The sequence below is a fragment of the Mytilus californianus genome, unplaced genomic scaffold, assembly GCF_021869535.1.
Source record: "Mytilus californianus isolate M0D057914Y unplaced genomic scaffold, xbMytCali1.0.p SCAF_3, whole genome shotgun sequence".
Taxonomy (NCBI): Eukaryota; Metazoa; Mollusca; class Bivalvia; order Mytilida; family Mytilidae; genus Mytilus; species Mytilus californianus.
Window position 1 is genome coordinate 59,791,924 of NW_026262679.1, and position 21,627 is coordinate 59,813,550.

The 21,627-nt window shown below is 31.5% G+C and overlaps 1 protein-coding gene across 3 annotated transcripts in view; it reads right to left on the reverse strand.

Moving 5' to 3' along the window:
• The window catches only part of LOC127733071 (small conductance calcium-activated potassium channel protein 2-like), a 106,972-nt gene that overhangs the window by 37,394 nt on the left and 47,951 nt on the right, over window positions 1-21,627 (reverse strand). For all 3 annotated transcript variants that reach the window (XM_052242346.1, XM_052242348.1, XM_052242345.1), the window contains exon 4: window positions 5,548-5,643. In XM_052242346.1, coding sequence (XP_052098306.1) covers window positions 5,548-5,643 — 96 coding nt within the window. The remainder of the gene's footprint in view (window positions 1-5,547; window positions 5,644-21,627) is intronic.

The window sequence follows — 21,627 nt, forward strand, 5'->3', positions numbered from 1 at the left end:
AAAAGTAAAACAAATGTAAAAATATATCTCTTATTTTGTCAATAAATTTGTTTATTTCAGATTTATTGTACACGTTTCAATTCCCATATTCATCATAAACACAGTGTCACTTAAAAGATTTGTATTCAGAAGTATAATAATGTCTCATATCACACAAAACTTAGCTCAAAGTGCTTATCCTAGTGGTTTTGGATACCTTGTTTTGCAACTCTTTATTGGTTTTTTTTAAGGTAACACAACAGTCGAATGTGGGAGAATTTGGAGTTTTGGTATTTAAATATATACCTTTGTCTTTTAAGTTATATAGAGACAATTACAATTATTATACTAAAGTACAGATATAGACAAGAACCATTTCCAAAAAAGTTGGTAAGTCCTATATCACCTACATGTTTGTAAATGGCCATATTTGGAAGAAACTGAAAAATAATTAAATAATTCTTATTTCAAGATTAGTGTCGTCGGGTTTAGAGATACTTAAAGTGTATTTATTTCTTCATAGAGAGAAATATAAATGCTACTAGACTGTGTCTCATTTTTTTATACGGTCAAGTTAAAAAATAATTCGATTTTGAATATTTATATGGCACCTTTTTAATATTTCCTTATAATTGGTAATGTGATTAAAGTGTTTTAAAGCAAAGGTTCATTGATTTTTCTTTCTTTAAGTACCTAACATGTAGTTATATCTAGGCAAAAGTTGCAAAGAAAAATAGAATTTCAAACATAAATAGTTGTATTTAAAAAAATACAAAGTTTCTATAAATATTTATTGATTGATTATTTTTGTGCACTTTAAGTCCAATTAGAATTATTACACGAAAATTCGGGACAAGAAACCGAAAATCCAAATCATGATGCAATACGGTAGGTTCTAAAAAGCGGGACATGAGGGGAGATTTTTGGGACTGCCGTTGGAAAAAGGGGTATGTTGGTTTTGGTAAGACATTTGGCCTTAATAGCTGGCCTACGGACCCCTCAAATAATTCAAGTTTTTGTTTATGGACAGAAAGCACGACATTGTGTCAATCCGCAGGAAAAAAGAGTACTATTGGTAGAGTATGAATTTTTGCCTGGTAATAGTTAACGTATCGACCCTCAAAGAATTTTTGAAACTGTTACTTTACGAGCATAATGCCTGTTTATACATCCGGCAAGATGAAAACAATACCCCCTCAGCACGGTTTTATAAAGGGACATAAAAAATTAAGATGAAAATAATTTTATTCCTTAGTCAAATCTTGGTGTGAAAATTGGCCAATGGAGATTTTGATGCAGACCAAGTTATTCTTAGATACATTTTTAAAATTCTCAAAATCATCGACATTAAACAGTCCTTATGGTCAAGGTTTGAGGTAAACGAAAACCGTGAATCGGTGTGAAAAAAAGACAACTTCTGGTCAAAAGAAAAAAACAAGCAAAAGTTCACACTAAAGCTAAGGATGCAGATAACCGCTGATGAAAGCACCAGTGATCCATTGTGGTATTCACGATGGTCATAAGTATTCATTAATATTAAGACATGGTCTAAGAGCAGATTCGTAGATATAAAATATCACTTATTCATGTATTAACACTATAGCTGGTCGTACTTTCCGGATGTTATTTATCGAAATCACTTATCTCTTAGTTAGCGAAACACAACATTCTTCTGAAATAACACGATGGTCTTGATTATACATTTCTCACATCATAACTAGCTCTATTATAAAGAAATAATCGGTCGCAGTTTTTTCCTAATCATAGCTTAAGAATAAATGAGAAAAATGACGAGTAAACATTTTCAGCCGTTAACAAATTAATCGTCCAGATATCGAAATTTGCATCAATCTCAATCAAGCGGTAAATTGGTCTACGACTGAGTTTGTTGCTATAAACGTCTTGATAAGGTACACGATAACTTTATGTTCTTACGTTAGTTGCCTAATTACGATTATACCATCAGTGCATTCTAAACGATAATACTGCAACGTGTTAATTTTCAAAATGATGGTAATGAATTAAGAGAGGTTAATGAAATGAATACAGAGAGCGCGTAAATGAGACACATACAAAAAAACTAAAGACATACAATGCTAACAATGTTCCTGATTTAAGACAGCTAGGCACATGACTATGTGATGAGCTTAAACTAGTTGTTTTGGGCGCTCAACTCTCCCATTTTTAGTTTCGATTAGTGAAATAACAAAAGGGCCATAAGAGGACAAACAATATAATAAATTCAGAGTAGGACTTATCTGCATTGTACGAGTATGATAGATAACAAATATAAATTTCAAGTAAAACATTAATACACAATACTGTATCTGAGAATGCTCTTAGTTACTGAAAGCAAGCTCAGATACTTAACCTGCTTATCCGCTTTATTTGATTATGTGTCTAAAAAATTGTTAATATATTTGCTTTGCAAGGGTGTTATCTTATACATATATAAAATAATTCATTGCACTGTCGATAGAAGGCTAGCTATCAAAAACCATTTTCAAGACAAGGCTTAAACATATAAATGTATTTTATTTCGGTTTCTATATCGATCTATTCCTATCATCTATAAATATTGTTCTGGAAGGGATGTCTTCACCTTCATCGTTTAGAATTCTATTAAACTTGGTTGATGGCAGTCAATGTGGCTGAAGTAATTAAAGTAAGTAAGTAAAATATGTGAGTCAGTATTTCACAAAATACTTTTCTGTTATATCATTTCAGTTTGTGTAATGTATTCTTAAGAAGACTGTATGGCATTCTAAAGTATGAGCATATTAGTGCAGATCTGCAACAGCACTTGGTAAGTACCAAATGGAGAACTTCTATGTCATACTTGGTAAATAAAACGTTTATATTTCATCTAATGAAAAGAACCTTTTTCGATCACCATTCAACCATCATTGGAAACGAATTAAGCCATGCGCATTCAGTTATATGCATTCAGCGAAATAGATTCCAAGTACTAGCAAAATATCACATGGACATAGTTTGGATTGATTATCTTATGAGCAAAATCTTAATAGCACTCATATAAGAAGGAGGTTTAGCTAGCTTTAAAACCAGGTTTAACGCATCATTTTCTAGCTTATAAAATCAGGTCTAACCCACCATTTTCTAGCTATAAAACCAGGTTTAACCCACAATTTTCATCGGAAAATGTCTGTACCAAATATGGCATATGACAGTTGTTTTCCATTCGTTCCGTTGGTTGGTATAGTCTAACGTTTTATTTTGTCAGGTTTAGTGGACCTCCCCCTTAATTTACCTTGGAGTTCGGAATTTAATCCACTTCAAAGACATGCATAAACTTTTTTATTTTTTTAGGTTTGAATTTTCTAACTTTCCAATACTTAAGTCTGATGGATTACAATTTTATATTAAAAATGGAATGCACAATTTTTATGACATTTTACTAGACATCATAATGATCTCGTAATATTCTTTGTCCTAGTAACAATGCATCTAGGTCCCATGGTATGTTTTGAAACACAAATGTTGATGAACGATTTATAAAACAAAACAGCCTTTCAATATTATTGTCTTCACAATGATCTATTGGATAACATCAGTTCTCGGGAAGCACTAAATGAACAATAAAATATACTCTGTCGAGAATAAAATTCGTATTACTTTTGAAATTGGAATTGATTCAAACCTATGGTTTTTTCAAATTAATTTGATACTTTAATACCAAATAGAAATAGAAAACAAACAATACATTCTTGATTGGTTTTGATTATTCTCCCCAATGACTCTTGACCTTACTTCCTCGTCCACTGAATGACCTTGTCTGTGTAAATATTTCTTGGGAAAAACACTGCAATGATATTTAGCAAAATGTATCAAATTCTTTTTTGGTTCAAATACGCAAATCCGGAAAATGTAAAAATTTTACCAAGTACCATGATTGGATTGCTGCTATTTAAAAGTTCTTACACATCTAGACTTTGCCTTTCAAATATTTGGCTTTGAGCGTTCCTGTTGAAGGCAAATCCAGAAAAGCATTTTGGACGCATGAAATTTATAAAGTGTTAATATTATTTTTTAGGGAATTAGGGTCATATTCGTTTACCAATAAAAAAAAATCTGTCTCTCTGAGATTTTTTATTTGGAAAAGGGGGGGGGGGGGGGGGCATACTGATTAAATAAAATTTCTATGTTTTCTGTGATAAAATATTTCCATTTACAAACTTATATGATAGATATTATTTATAGTAGTCCAAGCAAAAAATCTTCACTGGAAAAATGGTCAAAGTAAAAAATCTTTTGAAATTATTTAAAAGAATAGCAGAATAGTATCAATAGATTTTATCTTAATTTGACGAAAAAAACAATACGATTTTTTTTACCTAAACATTCGTCTCACGTGACTAGTAGACTTCCAGCCCGCACCGAGATAAACAGATGACACATATACTTATACAATTATTGTTATAGTTTTATTATGCAACATTTTGGTATCATCAGCACCAGTGTGGAAATAATGAAATTAATGGTGATATATTGATGCCTTAGACCAAAGCTTATTTAATATCAACTACAAGGAGAAAAAAAACGACAGAATCCAATTATTGCAAACAATATGTCATATATTGAGCAAAAACATATGAAAATACTGTAAATAAAATATAGTTTATATTGTGAGTGAAAAATCAAATTACGACCTCAGCTGTATTTGTACTTTCTCCCTATGTCTACCTAGTAATGAGTTTCTGACAAGTTCAAACGGGATTGTTACTTTTTTCCATGAATAGATCCATTTCTAGTTATTTTGTATTTTGCCAGACTTTTGAGCCTAGTGTTATTAAATTAATTTCTCGGCAAATGATATTGGGAGAGCAATATTTTATACACATATCTGTGATATATATAAGCTATACTTTTTTAAATCTTACAGCACAGAAATTTTTCTAAAAAAAAAAATAATTAAACTTTACTAAATGTTTATATAGTTTGAATACTGGTTATGTATGATAACCACCCTCTTTCTCTCTTAGTAAATAATTCATTCTTCGTATTGTTAATTTAAGTGTTTTATATATATTATTTGTATGACCGCTTCTGTGGTCTCGCTGTAGGGCGCTCGCTCTAAGTGCAGCTGGTCGACAGTTCAATCCACTGCCGGTTCAAAGCATAGACGTTAAAAGTGTTATTTTCTGCATTATAATGTGTCCGTGCAGGTTAACACTGTCTTATCTCTGTTATGACAGTCATATTATCGAATAGTAGATTGATTTGACCTCAGTATATTATAACATGTAAGTTTCAATTTAAAAATAAGAAGATGTGGTATGATTGCCAATGAGACAACTCTCCACAAGAGACCAAATAACACAGAAATTAACAACTATAGGTCACCGTACGGCCTTTAACAATGAGTAAAACCCATACCGCATAGTCAGTGTATACATCATACACAAATACTAATCTTAAGCTATATCCAATTTTTGTCGAAGAAACTCGAAACATTTAATTTTGTACTTGCACCCTGGTTCTTTTAGTGACCACGTGATAAGAAACATTACAGGTTCCTCTTTAAAATGAAACTTGTTTAATACTTACTTGAATTTCAAGGGCGTGGTAGGCAAGAATTAATGCTAGTAAGATAATTGTGGAAATACAGATGATCGACTTCAGCACAATGGAATAATGAGATTCCTGGAAAAAAAAGAATGATATAGTGTACAAAATAATAATATGTTTTGCATAGAAGTGTTGACATTACAGGTTATGGCAATTTAAACAGAGTAGGAAGATATCAAAGGGTTATTCAAATAGAACAGGTCTAAGGGAGCTACCATTTGATTTTTATGGGGGGGGACTAGGATGAAATTTGAAAAAAAGGCAGGACAGGAGTTTTGAGTAAATAAAAAAGGCAGGATGAGCAACTTGGCAAGAAAAAGGCAGGATGACAATTTATGTAAAAAAAGTCAGGATAAACTAATAAAAAAAAGGCAGGACCGAATAGAGTGAAAAATAAAAAGGCAGGACAGAGATTACAACTAAAAAAAAAAGGCAGGACAAAATTTTTCATCCTAGCCCCCCCCCCCCCCCCCCCCCCCCCCATAAAAATCAAATGGTAGTTCCCTAAGATGTGATTCAATGGTCATAGATGATTATTTCATAAAGTCAAGAGTGATGCAACATCAGCTACATGTATGATGATATTGAAAATACTTTTAGTTTTAAAATAGTTGATAAAAAATCCACAAGAAGCCCATTTGTTTTTGAAAAAAAAAATCTACTAGAGAGAACAGTAAAGGTTTTTTTTTTTTTGTATTTCATAACACGTGGATATATTGGAGATTTTCATACACCTCGGCCTTTGTTGTGACCTCGCATAGATGATGGAACGACTATTTGTTATAACCTATATAATACTTTATTTGTAAAATGAATCTCTTTGAAAAATATTGCACGATCAAACGTCAGCATGTTCAATTTTAGGGAAATTTGATAAGATAAAATTATTCGGTTATATCGTAGTTGATATGAAAATACTATCTTTTAAATCATAATAATGAATAATATATGAATTTTTATGTTATTATCTTACATATGAAATTGAAATTATATTGATTATAGATTTGAATGAAATAGACTTCATATATTAAGTTAAAAGATCAATTATTTTATAACACCGCTATTAAATTGACATTGGTATTAAAATTTAATGAACGGTATTAACTGAAACTCGATAAACATATTGCCTCGGTTACTAGGACGTGAAGACGTTATAATATTCCAAATGTAGATATTAGTTGAAGTATGACATATCTCATTTAGAAATTTTTCAGAAAACAAACTAACGGTTGCATGAGAATAGCTCTTAACAATGTTGTGTTTGAACAATGTCCATTACTGGCTGAAATACAAACTGATACTTTAACTATAAAAAACTATCAACTAGATATATAGCTTAAGCCGCCATCAGTAATTGCCACTGTTAATATCTGAGTGTTTTGTCCTTTAAAGCATTTGTGTTTATGTCAGATTTTTGGTAATTTGTTCAAAGAATAGGGATGGTAAATATAAAAATAAGGAGATGTGGTATGATTGATAATGAGACCACTATCCACCAAAGTCCAAATGACTTGGATGCCCATATTTAGCCTAAAATGTAATGCAATTAGAAAAGTTACCATTCATTACGTTACATTTGTCAAAACATGACCAAGGTATAAGAAGTTCAGAAAATAATATCAAATTTCACATTTGACGATTTATTTTTTTATTTTTCTTGTTTAGTGTCATTTTTTAGTGTAATATTTTGTTTGGAAAAGTATGGGCACTTCAAAATAACAATTCATTCATTTAAAGTAAGAATATTTAAATACTGCTACTGCATTTACCAAACCCAAAAAAAAACGACTTATACTTTTGTGTTCTTTATTCTTTTGTATAAATCGTTTTTTGTTGGTTGATGTTGTTCTTCGAGTCCCAGATCTAGTTATATGCAGAGGTCATTTGATTGATGTCTACCTTGTAGTGAAGACTTCAAAATTATACATTTTTGTTCTTTATTCTTTTGTTTATTTTTTGAAGTCTTGACTACAAGGAAGACATCAACATATTCACCCCTGCACCTAAGAAGTTCGTCAAAATGTAACTTTAAATGACATGTTAATGTTCCGAACAAAGTTATGACAAAGTTGGTTAACTAATGGTAATGAACCTAGTTACTCGGGTTAACTAATGTCAACAAACCTAGTTATTCTGGTTCACTGATATATATGCACTTAGTTTTTCTAATTATGGAGCTGTCGCAGGGTATTCCGATTTGATAGTATGCTAATGTTGAGACAATAAACCTTAAGTTTGTCTAACTATTGAGCTCGCGGGGTTTTCCTATTTGATAGTATGTTAATGTAAGACAATAAACCTAGCTTTTCTAATTCTAAAACTGTCGCAGGGTTTTCCGATTTGATAGAATGTTAATGTTGAGACAATAAACCTAGTTTTTCTAACTATGGAGCTGTTGCGGGGTTTTTCTATTTGATAGTATGTTAATGTTAGACAATTCACCTAGTTTTTCTAACTGGAGCTGTCGCAGGGTATTCCAATTTGATAGTGTGTTAATATTGAGACAATAAACCCACTTTTTCTAACTCCGAAGCTTTCGCAGGGTATTCCAACTTGATAGTATGTTTATGTTAGACAATACACCTAGTTTTTCTAATTTTAAAACTGTCGAAGGGTTTTCCAATTTGATAGTATGTTAATGTTTAGACAATAAACTCACTTTTTCTAGCTACGAAGCTGTCGCAGGGTATTCCAATGTGATAGTATGTTAATGTTGAGACAATAAACCCACTTTTTCTAACTACGGAGCTGTCGCGGGGTTTTCCAATGTGATAGTATGTTAAATGTTGAGACTAATACTAAGTCATAAATCAAAACATGAAGGTATAAATATATCTTTATCTACATTACAGTCACGTTTATATAATTTTTTTATGATATACACACGACGATAGAAAATACATTACTTAGCACTTCAGAAAATTGAAAACAAGTGATGTCAGTCTTTCTCCTTCATTCGTCTGTCTTTTATTAAAAAGTCGTAAACATGTACCAGAGAAGGTTAGTATACATGCTGCACTTTTATTATGAAAGATAAAATTAATCTACTTGTAGCATATTAAAATGAGAGATTTCACGGCTGTTATGCGATGAATAATTTGATCGTTGGTTATCTCTTTATTATAGTGTAATAAACGTATCGGGTTTTAACTTCATCTTGGTTTTTGTCTCGCCTCCACGAAGTCGCGGAGGCGAGCCTTGAGTGTGTGCTGTTTCCTACGTCGGCGTTGACAATGTTAAAGTATGTGATTATGGTCAGTTTAAGGGGAACCACTTATGGTAAATTGTATTGGCACATCTAATGTTCATGGAGATTGTTCCCCTCAGTTATAGTCTATTGACTTTGAAACTTTTACATAGTTAACATGTTACAAAAACAAGACAACAGTCTGTTTCAACAGTATAAGAACAGTGTAAAAACGAGAACTTTCACTTTTTTCGCGGAGGTTTAAATTTAGTTGCAACAGCTTATCTTCAAAATTTTGACGCCTAAATTAAAACAAATGTTAATCATTTTTGTGATACAAAAGTATGAAAAAAGCTAATAAAACAATAAAAAATAGTGACACCGAGACATTTCCCGTTTTATTACATGGCTCTCAATGTACAAGATCAAAGTATCCAAAGTAACGTCTTGTGTGCACCAAACCGTTTTACTTTTTTTCCTTATCAATTATTAAACAATGTTAATTCTTGAAACATTATTTTTCCAATCGCCCACATAAACAAGGAATAAACCTGCACAGTTTTTAAATGTTCCAGTTCACAGAAAAACTATACCATAATATTGCTTCAGATTAAAAATAATTTTCTAGACAAACTTCATATTCTTAATCTTCTTTTCAGCAATGTTGAGACGCTGATTTCCAGTTTGAAATGACTTATTCAATTACCTAGATTCAATAACTTCAGATTATTCCTTTGTTGTTTTGAACCAAATAGAAAATGTAAAATAAACGACATGTACTGATTGACTTGGTTACCAGCAGGGGACCATCAATTTTACCATTTCCTTAGTTTGAAAAAAAACAAAGCGTTTATGGTTACCTGTAGGGGACCATCAATTTTACAATTTCTTTAGTTTGATAAAAAAAAAACAAAGCGTTTAAAGTATCTATGAAAAACAAATTTACTATTATTGATTTTGGCAATACACGAGTGTTCATAACATGAATGGTCTTCTTTCAAAACATTTTATGGCTGCGGTAATCTGTGCTGGATCAGACTAACATTTAATGCATTGTTTACAAGGTCATTCAGTATGCCTTTTGCACTACACTGCTGTTGTCTATTTTTTCAGCAGATGTTTTGTTCTGATATCAATGTCAATTACTTAGAGTTCGTTCACTTTGAGAATAGTATGTAAGTTATCAATGATGTGATCTTATTGAATATATCTATGAGAATAAGTACGTTTTTACTTGCAAATCAACTTACAGATATACAAAAATGTAAACTGCCGACGGGAAGTAATATTCCTGATATGACGTAATCATGGTTATACGTTATACAGTGCACGTCATAAACACTGTTCCAGCTTAATTTTAACTTTGTTACATGTCCATTTGTGTTATGTAATAGTATTGTAAAGTACTGAGTATCTTTACTTTTAATTTGGTCATATAGTGAAAAAGGTTTGGATTACGATGAACACAATCTGTTTGATAGATTATCTCCCCGTTAAACTATAAGCTTTCTGAAGTTAAAACTAGAGGCTCTAAAGAGCCTGTGTCGCTCACCTTGGTCATGTGCATATTCAACAAAGGACACTCTCCAACATTGTAGACGAGAATAGAATTCATGACAAAAATCTCTGTTTTATTGATCTTGTATTGCTGATGATTTAGTCTGTTTAGTTTCTCTCAATCTTCTTTAGTTTTGCTCAAAATACAAAATATGCCAAGTGATGAGAAAAGTTCACTTGGCCCTTTGGGCAATTTGATCTAATAAAAGCGTCCAAACTCTGTGATGATTCTAAATTCAGATAAAAAGGGATAGTAGAGCAGTTTCCATGCCATGATACATATAACAGTTGAAAAATTGTAGGAACCATATATAGAATTTTCCTTTTCCATATTTGCTTTCTTCATAAACATGTATAATACTGAAAGGCCCTTTTGTTCGTTATTGTAAATAGAAGCAACTGGCCACTCTTTAAATATCAATAAAAATTATTCAAGTTGTATATATGAGTAAGTACACACTTTATAATCAGGTTATTAAGGGTAGGTAAAACTATTCTATCAAAACATATTTTCAAACACGTTTTTCAATCTCCGTTTTATTTCCTTTTGTAAATAACACGAAGGCTTTTTTCAAGATCATATTCGTCATATATATTACAATCACGTCATCGTTCTTTGGTATTACCGCAAATGAAATTAATTACTAGAATAAGCAAACAAAAACTCCTACGAACGAAAATTTCGTTTCAGCTCAGAAAACCATATCGCCATTTTCTTTAACATCTCTTGTGTTTCAAAAACTCTTTATCGATTTTGATTTACAAAGTCTTGTAACTGTGGACAGAATTGTTAGAAATATTTTTAAAATTCAAGTTAATGAACACAGTCATATTTTAGCATCGTTGAAACAGAGAACATTCATATTTCACGTGACGTTATTATTTTCTATTCTTTTTAGATTTCCTTCTAGGCTGTCTTCTGAAATCATATAATCGCCATATGATTTTTGAAATAAATACTTACTTTGAAGTAAAATATGAAGAAAGGGAAATCCAACTGATTCATCTAAGATTAATCGATTTCAAGTAAAATGTTATTAAAAAGGTAAAATAATACGACTGAGATCAAGAGTATGTCATTTCAGGGAAACAACAACTGATAAGGCGGAATGCTAAAAAAAATAGTTATTATATTGATTGTTGAACACAGTATGCAAGATACAATGGCGGCATTTTTTTTTTTTTTTTTTTTTTTTTGCTTGAAAACAGAAAACACCTGACAAATAAAATGGTGTAACTTTTTGTATTTCTAATATTTACCGATTCTAATATTTAACCTATAGACTTGAAACATTACTTTGATTTATGAAACATTTTCCATTTACATGTCATACAGCCATGAAACATTTGAAATGATCACACAGTATTATAGCAAAGTTTTTCTAAATATTTAATATTTTCTCGTTGTCACCCTCTCCCAAATTATATAAAAGCAGGACTAAATGAACTTGATACTAGCAAAAAACTTTGTTTTCACTTAATAAGAACGTTGCATTTAGGAGTAGGAGTAAAGACTGGTAGGGTGACATATTTCCTGTGGACTGTTATCTGGTGAACTTGCAAGTTAAAAATCCTAAAAGGTACGAAGTATGATTCATATTCATATCACGTCAACATGTTTTCGTTCTGATATGCATGTAATATTTACCGGTAAACGTTCAACACCAATCTTTCCATTCGCAAACTTTAACCGTAAACAATATTCTGATCAAATTATTTTTTTGAAAAGTCTTATTACATCATTCGTAAATATAGCTCAACATGCAGACTTCTTATACGTTCAGGTATTTCACATCCAATTTTTTATGGAAATATTCTTTATAAAGCACAAAAATGTCAGTATTCACCTCTGAAGCTAACAAAACCTTTAAATAGACTTATTAAGAAGGGATATAGTTACGATACTGTTGTCAGGTCATTAAAGATTGCATATTTTGGCGTTAATATTGATTCACTTATAGGGTCTTTGCATCGGCACTAAACACATTTATTTAAAAACCAGTTGTTGGCATGACACGGGTTATGTTCTCATATATGTTATGATGGTATGATACTAAACCCCTAACGGGAAGGATTGTGCCTGATATTCATATGATGAAGACATAATCTTTCAATCAGTTTAATTGAAGTCTGGAGCTGGCATGTCAGTTAACTGCTAGTAGTCTGTTGTTATTTATGTATTATTGTCATTTTATTTATTTTCTTTGGTTACATCTTCTGACATCAGACTTGGACTTCTCTTGAACTGAATTTTAATGTGCGTATTGTTATACGTTTACTTTTCTACATTGGCTAGAGGTATAGGGGGAGGGTTGAGATCTCATAAACATGTTTAACCCCGCTGCATTTTTGCGCCTGTCCCAAGTCAGGAGCCTCTAGCCTTTGTTAGTCTTGTATTATTTTTAATTTTAGTTTCTTGTGTACAATTTGGAGTTTAGTATGGCGTTCATTATCACTGAACTAGTATATATATTTGTTTAGGGGCCAGCTGAAGGACGCCTCCGGGTGCGGGAATTTCTCGCTGCATTGAAGACCTGTTGGTGACCTTCTGCTGTTGTCTGTTCTATGGTCGGGTTGTTGTCTCTTTGACACATTCCCCATTTCCATTCTCAATTTTATGTTAATAACGAACACTAGGAATTTTTGGTCCTCAATGCTCATCGACTTCGTACTCTATTTGGCCTTTTTAACTTTTTTTTATTCGAGCGTCACTGATGGGTCTTTTGTAGACGAAACGCGCGTCTGGCGTAAATACAAAATTTCCATCTTGGTATCTATGGTGAGTTTATTTACAACTACTGGGTCGATGCCACTTCTGGTGGAGTTTTTATTCCCCGAGGGTATCACCAGCGCAGTAGTCAGCACTTCTGTGTTGACATGAATAATCATTGATATGGTCACGATTATAAATTAACTGTTTACAAAACTTTGACTTTTTGAAATACTAAGGCATTTCTACCTCAGGAAAAGATTACCTTAGCTGTATTTGGCAAAACTTTTAGGAATTTTTGGTCCTCAATGCTCTTCAACTTAGTACTTTATTTGGCCTTTTTAACTTTTTTTTATTCGAGCGTCACTGATGAGTCTTTTGTAGGCGAAACGCGCGTCTGGCGTTAATACAAAATTTCAATCCAGGTATCTATGACGAGTTTATTTTCAGAGGGAAAATGTTTCCAAACCATGGTATAAGTAACAAGAAAGCATATCGACCTGCATTGTATCACAGGTATATTACTGCTTTAAAATATATCACTTTGAAAACAATTCACTGTTTTGTACTCATGTATAAAAAAAAATAAAATAAATCGGCGACATCCTTAGCACAGGAAATTATTCTAAACGAATGCCAATCCATAGCAGATAATATGTATTTACTAAATTAAATGTAAGTCAGTTGCGTCTAATTATTATTCTGTTCAATTATCTGAACAAATCGACTTGACTAACAAGATTGAGTTTTATGTGTATTCGACGGCCTTTAAAAAGATCAAAGCAATGTTACATTTCATCTAAATGCATTTTGGTAAACTTGATCACCCTAATTTTCCAACATACTTAATTTCAAATAACGTTGAATATTCTATACAATGTAGATCAGTGGGTTAAACCGTTTTAGTTTAGTGTTTCAAATTGCACCAACTGAGCTTAATGATAGCGGTAAAGATATTATCAAGCAAAATCAATGCATAGATAGAATTACGCGGTTAGCATTATGATGACAATTTTATCGAATATCTATATTAAAGGGTTGATAGTTTATCATTGAACATGCAATACTGATAATAAAATACCAGTATTAAAATGGTATATGTTCAGGTTTATATTACGGACAGTTATTGGAAACGAAAACATGCATGTAGTAAGAATCAAACACATTATTTTTATACTGTGATCTTTTGTATACTGGATGGTAGGTATAAACCATTACATCTGGTGTTTGTACAGTATTTGCATGTCGGAAAATTTTAGAAGATACGTTATAATATAGACATGAAAAGGGGGGATGATACAGATACGGTTGTGCTAATTTCTCGCCTTTTTGTATTTTTTTTCCCACTTCTCACTTCTTTCCCTTCTTTTTCCCCAGATCCCACTTTTTTAGCCCCTAAATCCCACAGAAATATGTCATACAAATTAAACCTTTATATTGCTATATATCTATTGTTTACGATTCTATTGCGTGACATATGATCGTCAGTTATTTTTAATGCATTTTACAACAAGTTATTGAACTATGCCACCTTTATTCATGAATATAGGACATATTATAGAATTCATTTCTCCATATATATAAATACTTTATAGAACAGCCCCGATTTTTCCTGATATTCAGCATTGAAACCATGTAATTGATTGTTTATACAAGCAATTAAATGATTAGGTTAAGTGCTTCTCTCACAGTTGGTGTCCACTGATGTTATCAAATAAACACAGATGGTTAGCTGGTCAAGATTATTTTATTTCAATATCACCTACACTAAATACATTATATATTCTTAGATCTGCAAAATATTCTCTTAAGACAATGTGTTTTCTATTTTTTTCTTCTCATTTTTGCAATGTTTTCATCAAAAATTCAATAAAAAAATATATAAATTTCATTTTTCTTTGAATAGTGATGAAAATATGATTTATGCAGCTAATTTGGAAATGCTATTATAAAATTTTTAGATTTGCTCATTTGGCAAATTTTATATGTTTTAATAAAACGTGTCAATGTAATTATATTAAAATCAATCGGGTCCAGGACCAATCCAGTGTATCTTATTATAACCCTTTGTATTTAATTCAATTTTGATGTGCATATATTTAGAGCTGGCATTTTCGGTGTAGGATAAATATTTATTGTTATGGAATACATTTTTCAGTATTTATCTTAATTTTTTTTTAGAATTTACGACTTGCATGCTTGTTGTATAATTATTGTGTGTGTATTTTTAGACTAGAAATCTGTGTTTCGGTCAAGTAGAATTGGGACTATCCTCATCAGGTATCCCTAGCCTATATGTTTCCTTTCTTGTTATATTTAGAATGGTTCGAATTTGATTTCGCTTATGGGGATACTCGAATAACTATATTAAAATCAATTGGGTCCAGGACCAATCCATATATAAACTGTATATATATATATTCTGCATTTTTTCAGTATATAAGGTTCAAATATTACCTACTTCTATTCATATGCAAATGTGGAGTGGACCCTCCCCCTTATTTTCCACTGAATATAGGGGCAATATGTATATAAACCACTTTTTTGTTATATCGCATTTAAAAGAGTGAGATCAAATGCTTAGAATAAGAAATATAAAAGAATGTTTTCAAATGAAAATTAAACACAAAAATGATAAACAGCTCCGCCATGAGCACATGTTACGCCTGTCGCGTTTTCAAAAAATAAAGGTTAATATAAACTTCTAAATGTCATATCAGAAATTTATGAAAAAGTAAAAGGAGGTTATCTTAATACATATAAACCAGTCATTAAAGTTTAATGAAAACTGCTCAAAGCACTTTAAAGATATTGTCCGAAAACTGGAAAATCACCTTTTTTTTTAATAAAATCCCAAAACTGGGAAATGTAAAATGTAAAATCAATAAAAATTTGAAAGGGAGCTTACGTCAATAGAAATAACCAATTCACCAAAGCTTCATGAGAACTGCTTAAAGCATTTTTGAGTTATTGTCCGAAAACTTGAAAATCCCCCTTTTTTTTAATGAATAAAACCCCATTACTCGGAAACGTAAAATCTGAAATTTATAAAAATCGAAGGTGAGCTCATGTCAATAGATAAAAACATTTCACCAAAGTTTCTTGCAAATTGGTGAAAGCATTTTGAGTTACTGTCCGAAAATAGGAAAATAACTTTTTTTTATGAATAAAACCCCAGAACTCGGAAATGTAAAATTTAAAAATTATAAAAAAGACGAAATGGAGCTCACGTCAATAGATATAAACAATTTACCAAAGTTTCATGTAAATTGGTTAAAGCGTTTTTTAGTTCATATTCAACATGTTGACAACAGACGGACAGACAGACGGACGGATGGACAACGGTATGCCATAATACCTCTCATAAACGGGCGTATAAAAAGGAGGGTGCTTTTTCCAAATTGTCTTTGTCTAATGAATATTCTATTAAGAATTTCTTTTAAATATTTAGGAAATTTCCTTTTATCATTAAATGACATTTTATCAAAATAAATGTGAAAATTACAAAGAATATTCATTTCTAATGAAAATTAATCTTCAAAATGACAACAGATTATGGATCTATTCTAAATTTTAAAAATGGAAAATTAATAAAAAAAATCATTACTTTATATTACATTCCTTTTACTGTATCTGACCATGATTAAAAAAAAAACACTGACTAGATTGTCGAAATCTTATGAAGAATATTTATATTTATCATGTTTATATTTCAAGTAAAGACAGAAAATGCCAAAATGTTGACTTTCTTATCAGATAACCTATGTGTAACATCTGTGGTCAGTTTATTGGGACGAGTGATATATAAATTACAAGGACTTCAAACTGTGAAGCTAATCAGTTGTGAAATTTGAGATTCCCTCAAATCTGAGGGCATTCTTCGGGCTGTACTATAAAGTATAAAGGTACAAGCAGACTCTTCAACTATACTATTGGTTCTTAGATGGAGTGGCGCTATCGGTAAATACTATTGCGTTCGTCCTTTTCCTTGTTAAAGAAATAATCATGAAAGCCTTCATGATTTCCTTTTACTTGTTTTCAAGACTAGTTAAACGATATACAATCAAAAAGGTTGATATAACATGCCTTTTTTTTTTATGTTGTTGGGTTTCTGACTCAATAAAGCAATTCCACCTCTTCTATTATCAAAAAGTAGAACAGAGCCGGAAGATACCAGAGGGATATTCAAATTTATACGCCAATAAAAAAACAACTGACAACGCCATGGCATAAAACGATGAAAAAACATACATCGATAAAATAACTGAGAACGCCACGGCAAAAAAACGATGAAAAAACACAGTCTACAATACAACTTCGAAAAAAACTTATGATAAGATTGACCAACACGAATACCACCAAAAACCGGTACTGATCGGAGATGGTTCGGAAGGGAAGATACCAAACAACGGATGTTGAAAGGAGAACACAAACCGAAATCTAAATAAACAAAAGAGACAAACTAAAATCAAGAAACATGTGTACGGGCGAACAAAGACAGATGTATGTGTACAACTAAAACAAACAAGAACTAACTGTTGGCATTACTTATATAACTGCCGACAGAATATCACCAGTGGAATAATAAGCAACAATTTACTATAGAATTCATCAATTAATATTTATAATTTAAAGTATATCCATCTTCTCTTTCTATTCTATTTTTTTTCAATCTGGACTGAAGACAATTTCAATGGACAATACGACCTTGAAAAGAACTCCTTCTCTTATACAAGAGTCTGCATACATAACTTTTATTGATATTCTTTACACACTATTTTTTTTATAGAAGTCGAACAATGATGACCTTCAAATTGAGATAATACAATAGAGAATTGAAACGGGGAATGTGTAAAAGAGACAACGACCCGACCAAAGAGTAGAAAACAGTCCCAGGCTGAAATAAGTATATAACTGACAATGGAGAAGAACATTATTCAACAGATTCATATCCACCTTTTTTCATTTCTTTTTTCATGTAAGTCTATCATGTAATATCTATCTAACTATCAGCGTCTGATTTAAGTCTAAATGAAATCGATGAGTATAAGCAGTTCTACTTTGTAGTGTAAGCTGTACGTTGGTTATATAAACAGTTTCAGCAAAAGAACAAATATTCAAATCAATGTTAAATGTATATTAAGAAAGCAAACAGCTACCTAACGTTTGACTTGCAGTTGGAAGAGTAGTAAATTCAATAATAGTTAGCCATTTCAATGATGAGTCATTAACATTCTTTTTGAATATATTTCCTTTCATATGAAATTATTGATTGTGAGGTCCTAAACCCTATAAGTAAAATAATTTCCATTTTGATGTTCTATGATTATAAATGAATCTTGAGTTTTCTATGTATTTTTTTATGGAGTGGAGTAGACTATCTATTTGAATGTATTTCTCATACGTGAAAAAACATACAAACAATCAGTTCAAATATAGATATAATAATTCTGAAATTTGCAGCTTGTGCCACAAGCCTCACGATGTCAAATTAAAAGAAGAAGAATTTACATGGGGGCATTTTAAAAACCTGAAGCCTAAAAAGAAAGACAACAAAATTGGCAAAAGAGAAGAGTCGAGAAGACAAACACATTCATTACAACCCCTTCAGATAGAATAAAACTTCAATTGACCCTTAGATGGTTTTTTGGTTATTCTATTTCACGCCCCTGTTGATAACTTTAGCGTCACAATTATACAAATCAATCATCGGTCGTTACTTTCCCCCCCACACTTCGGTTCTCGATGACCCAGATATTTGTATTGGAGGCAGGGAATCCTGGATGTTTTATATTGCACAGTGAATCATTATACATTAGAATTATAGATTCCAATCCCCCATCAGACATGTCAGAACTCTACTGTAAATGATTATGCATTATATATGTGCACCAATGCACTTTTCCTCCAGGGAAAATAAAACCTTATCTGACACATGTAGTAACCTACTGATCAATAAGTTCGTGTTGTTTTTTTATGGAAAGCCTCAGTTCTCAAATATTAGAGATTTACTTTCTTTTTGTGATATGATAAGTACACATCCCTTATTATTAAGTCTGAGTCTAGTTTGCTTACATAATTAAAAAAAACATTTATATTCATTAGACGTTGCTTATTTTTTCTTATACTCTCCCCACCACCAACCTCCTTTCAAATCCATTTATGTTCTCTGGTGTCTTGTTGTGTATTGACGGTATATGACTTATATGTTGCCTTCACTGTCTTATCGTTAACGGTATAATTACGTTTGTGTTAAAGTTATCGATAATATGCAGTCTTTTTGTAGTAATCCCTTTTAATTTTAATTGAGAGGCAATGTTTTTTTTATTATCTATATAATTAGCCATTATAAAACCTGTTTATATTTATACAAAGGTTACAAACGGAAAGATTCGTTTAGATTGGTATGTGAACTTTACGATTGTGCAATGCAATTAATGTCTTTTTCCAATAAAGTTATTAAACTATGCAGTTTTCCTTTGATTTGTCATCTGCTGTTCGTTTGATCGATGCGTTTTTTTGTCTTACATAGAAATATCTGGAAAATATCCTATTAAATATTCTAAGTCAAGGAAATAGCAAAACAGTTTATTGATTTTTGTGCATTTTTTGCAAGTTCTGTAAACACATCGCTAGTTTTTTTTATTGTGCATCTTTGATTTACAGGTGTAAATTAAATTACAGGAAATCTTTAAAATTCCAAGTTGTATGAATGACTTTTGAAGTACAGTTCAACAACCTTTTAAACTAGTTAACTTGAAGGTTAACAACATATTTTATGCTTTAAAGATTGCTGAATACAAATTTTGATTTTCATAAACCATTCTATAAATACAATGTAAAATAACTATCAGTCTTGGGAATAAAGAAAAGATGTATAAGGATATTATTTTAGACTTGGTGCGCATCTTGACCCATATGTAAACTTATTGTAGGTATCAATACACAACAAGGATGTCATGTTTTCTATTATTGACATATTAAGTCCTAAACTAGATATAAATAGAAGGAAAAGTGGTATGGAGGTAAAAAAGACAACTATCCATGTCAATGACAAGAATATAAGCAACTATTATAGGTCATTATACGGCCTTCAACAATAACAAAACCCATACCATATAGTCTGCTATAAAAGGCGTCGACATGACAAATTATGAAACTGACTTTGCTTTCATAACTGTGAGCAATTCTTTTATACGAGTGACGTGCTCATAGAAATAGTTTAACCCTGTCGGTGTTCATATGCATATTGTATACACACTTGTCAACTATTGAACACTGCATGTATATGTGGCCTCTAGATGTCTTTGGGTATTTTTGTCGTTCAGTTGCTGTATCATTAACGAATACCACACATCTCTTTTGATAATACTATGACATTTCAATCCTTTCGGTACTCATCTGGTCTCTACGTGTCTACCATATATGGCTGCTCACTCATCTATGTTGAAATCTTCGAGGCGAAAATGTCAGATATCCAATGCTTAAATTTCTGTTTTTAACAGATAAAGCTATTAACCTATAGTGATAAAAAAAACAACAGGATACTGTCATTTTTTTATAACAGAAATACCACAAAGCTCGAGTACTTAACACCATTGCTTTAAATGTCAATACTATTTTAATATAAATGTCAAATATGCATTGACATTCACAAGTTAAAACCGGCAAGCTGCAATTAGTAACTTTTTATGGTCATGAGAGAGATCAAACGCTCTAACGCTCTCTCTTTTGGCTTAGAAAATGCTGAATCGAAAAGTGGCGCATTACAACATGATCGATACATTGATTTTTTTATTCCCTAGTTAACAATCTCTGGCTAGATGTTGCATCACAATGAGAGATCTTGAACGTCTTTATACTCTTTCATTTGCTATTTCCGACAATATATATGACCGATAGACTTTGAGTTTCAAATTATGTGCTGAAATTCCACATGCGCTTGTGTGTATGTCAGGAAACCTGAGAATACGTTCTTTATTCAGTTTATGAGTTACAACTGCAGTATTTGTAAAACTTAATGATTTTATGCATTGTAAATATTAACTGCACTATAGTATTGGTTCGGGAATGTCATTTCGGTTGAAATGTACGCACAACATGTTGAGAAAACGTGGGCTTTTGTCGTTACCGTAATTATGAATAATCCAATTAGCTTATAAAAAATATATGTTTCATTCTAACAGTATGGTCAATATAAACGATGTAACAATTATCCATATTATAAAAACTTTTGTGCAGGCAGCCAAAAAAAGGTCACGGAAGTTATATTGCTGGACATTTTCCGAAATTTAATTCCTAGCATTTGATAATTGTGGTGCATACTAAGGGTTTATGTGTATTCAAAATTAAGCAATTTGAGTCAAAACGTCATTTTGAAAGTCTGAAAATAACTGTAATATGTAACGAAGTCAGTAAGTGGATAAATAATTTTATTATGTAATTATAAAGTCAAGAAAGATTCCAAAGTTCAAATGTTCGATTGTTCACAAACTGTCTTTAAAGTTGAATTGTTCGAATGTTCTTATCGTCACACGGACACCTGATCGTATAGTGGTATAACTGTTCGGTCCTGACTGAGTAATTCCGATGGTTAGTGAATTAA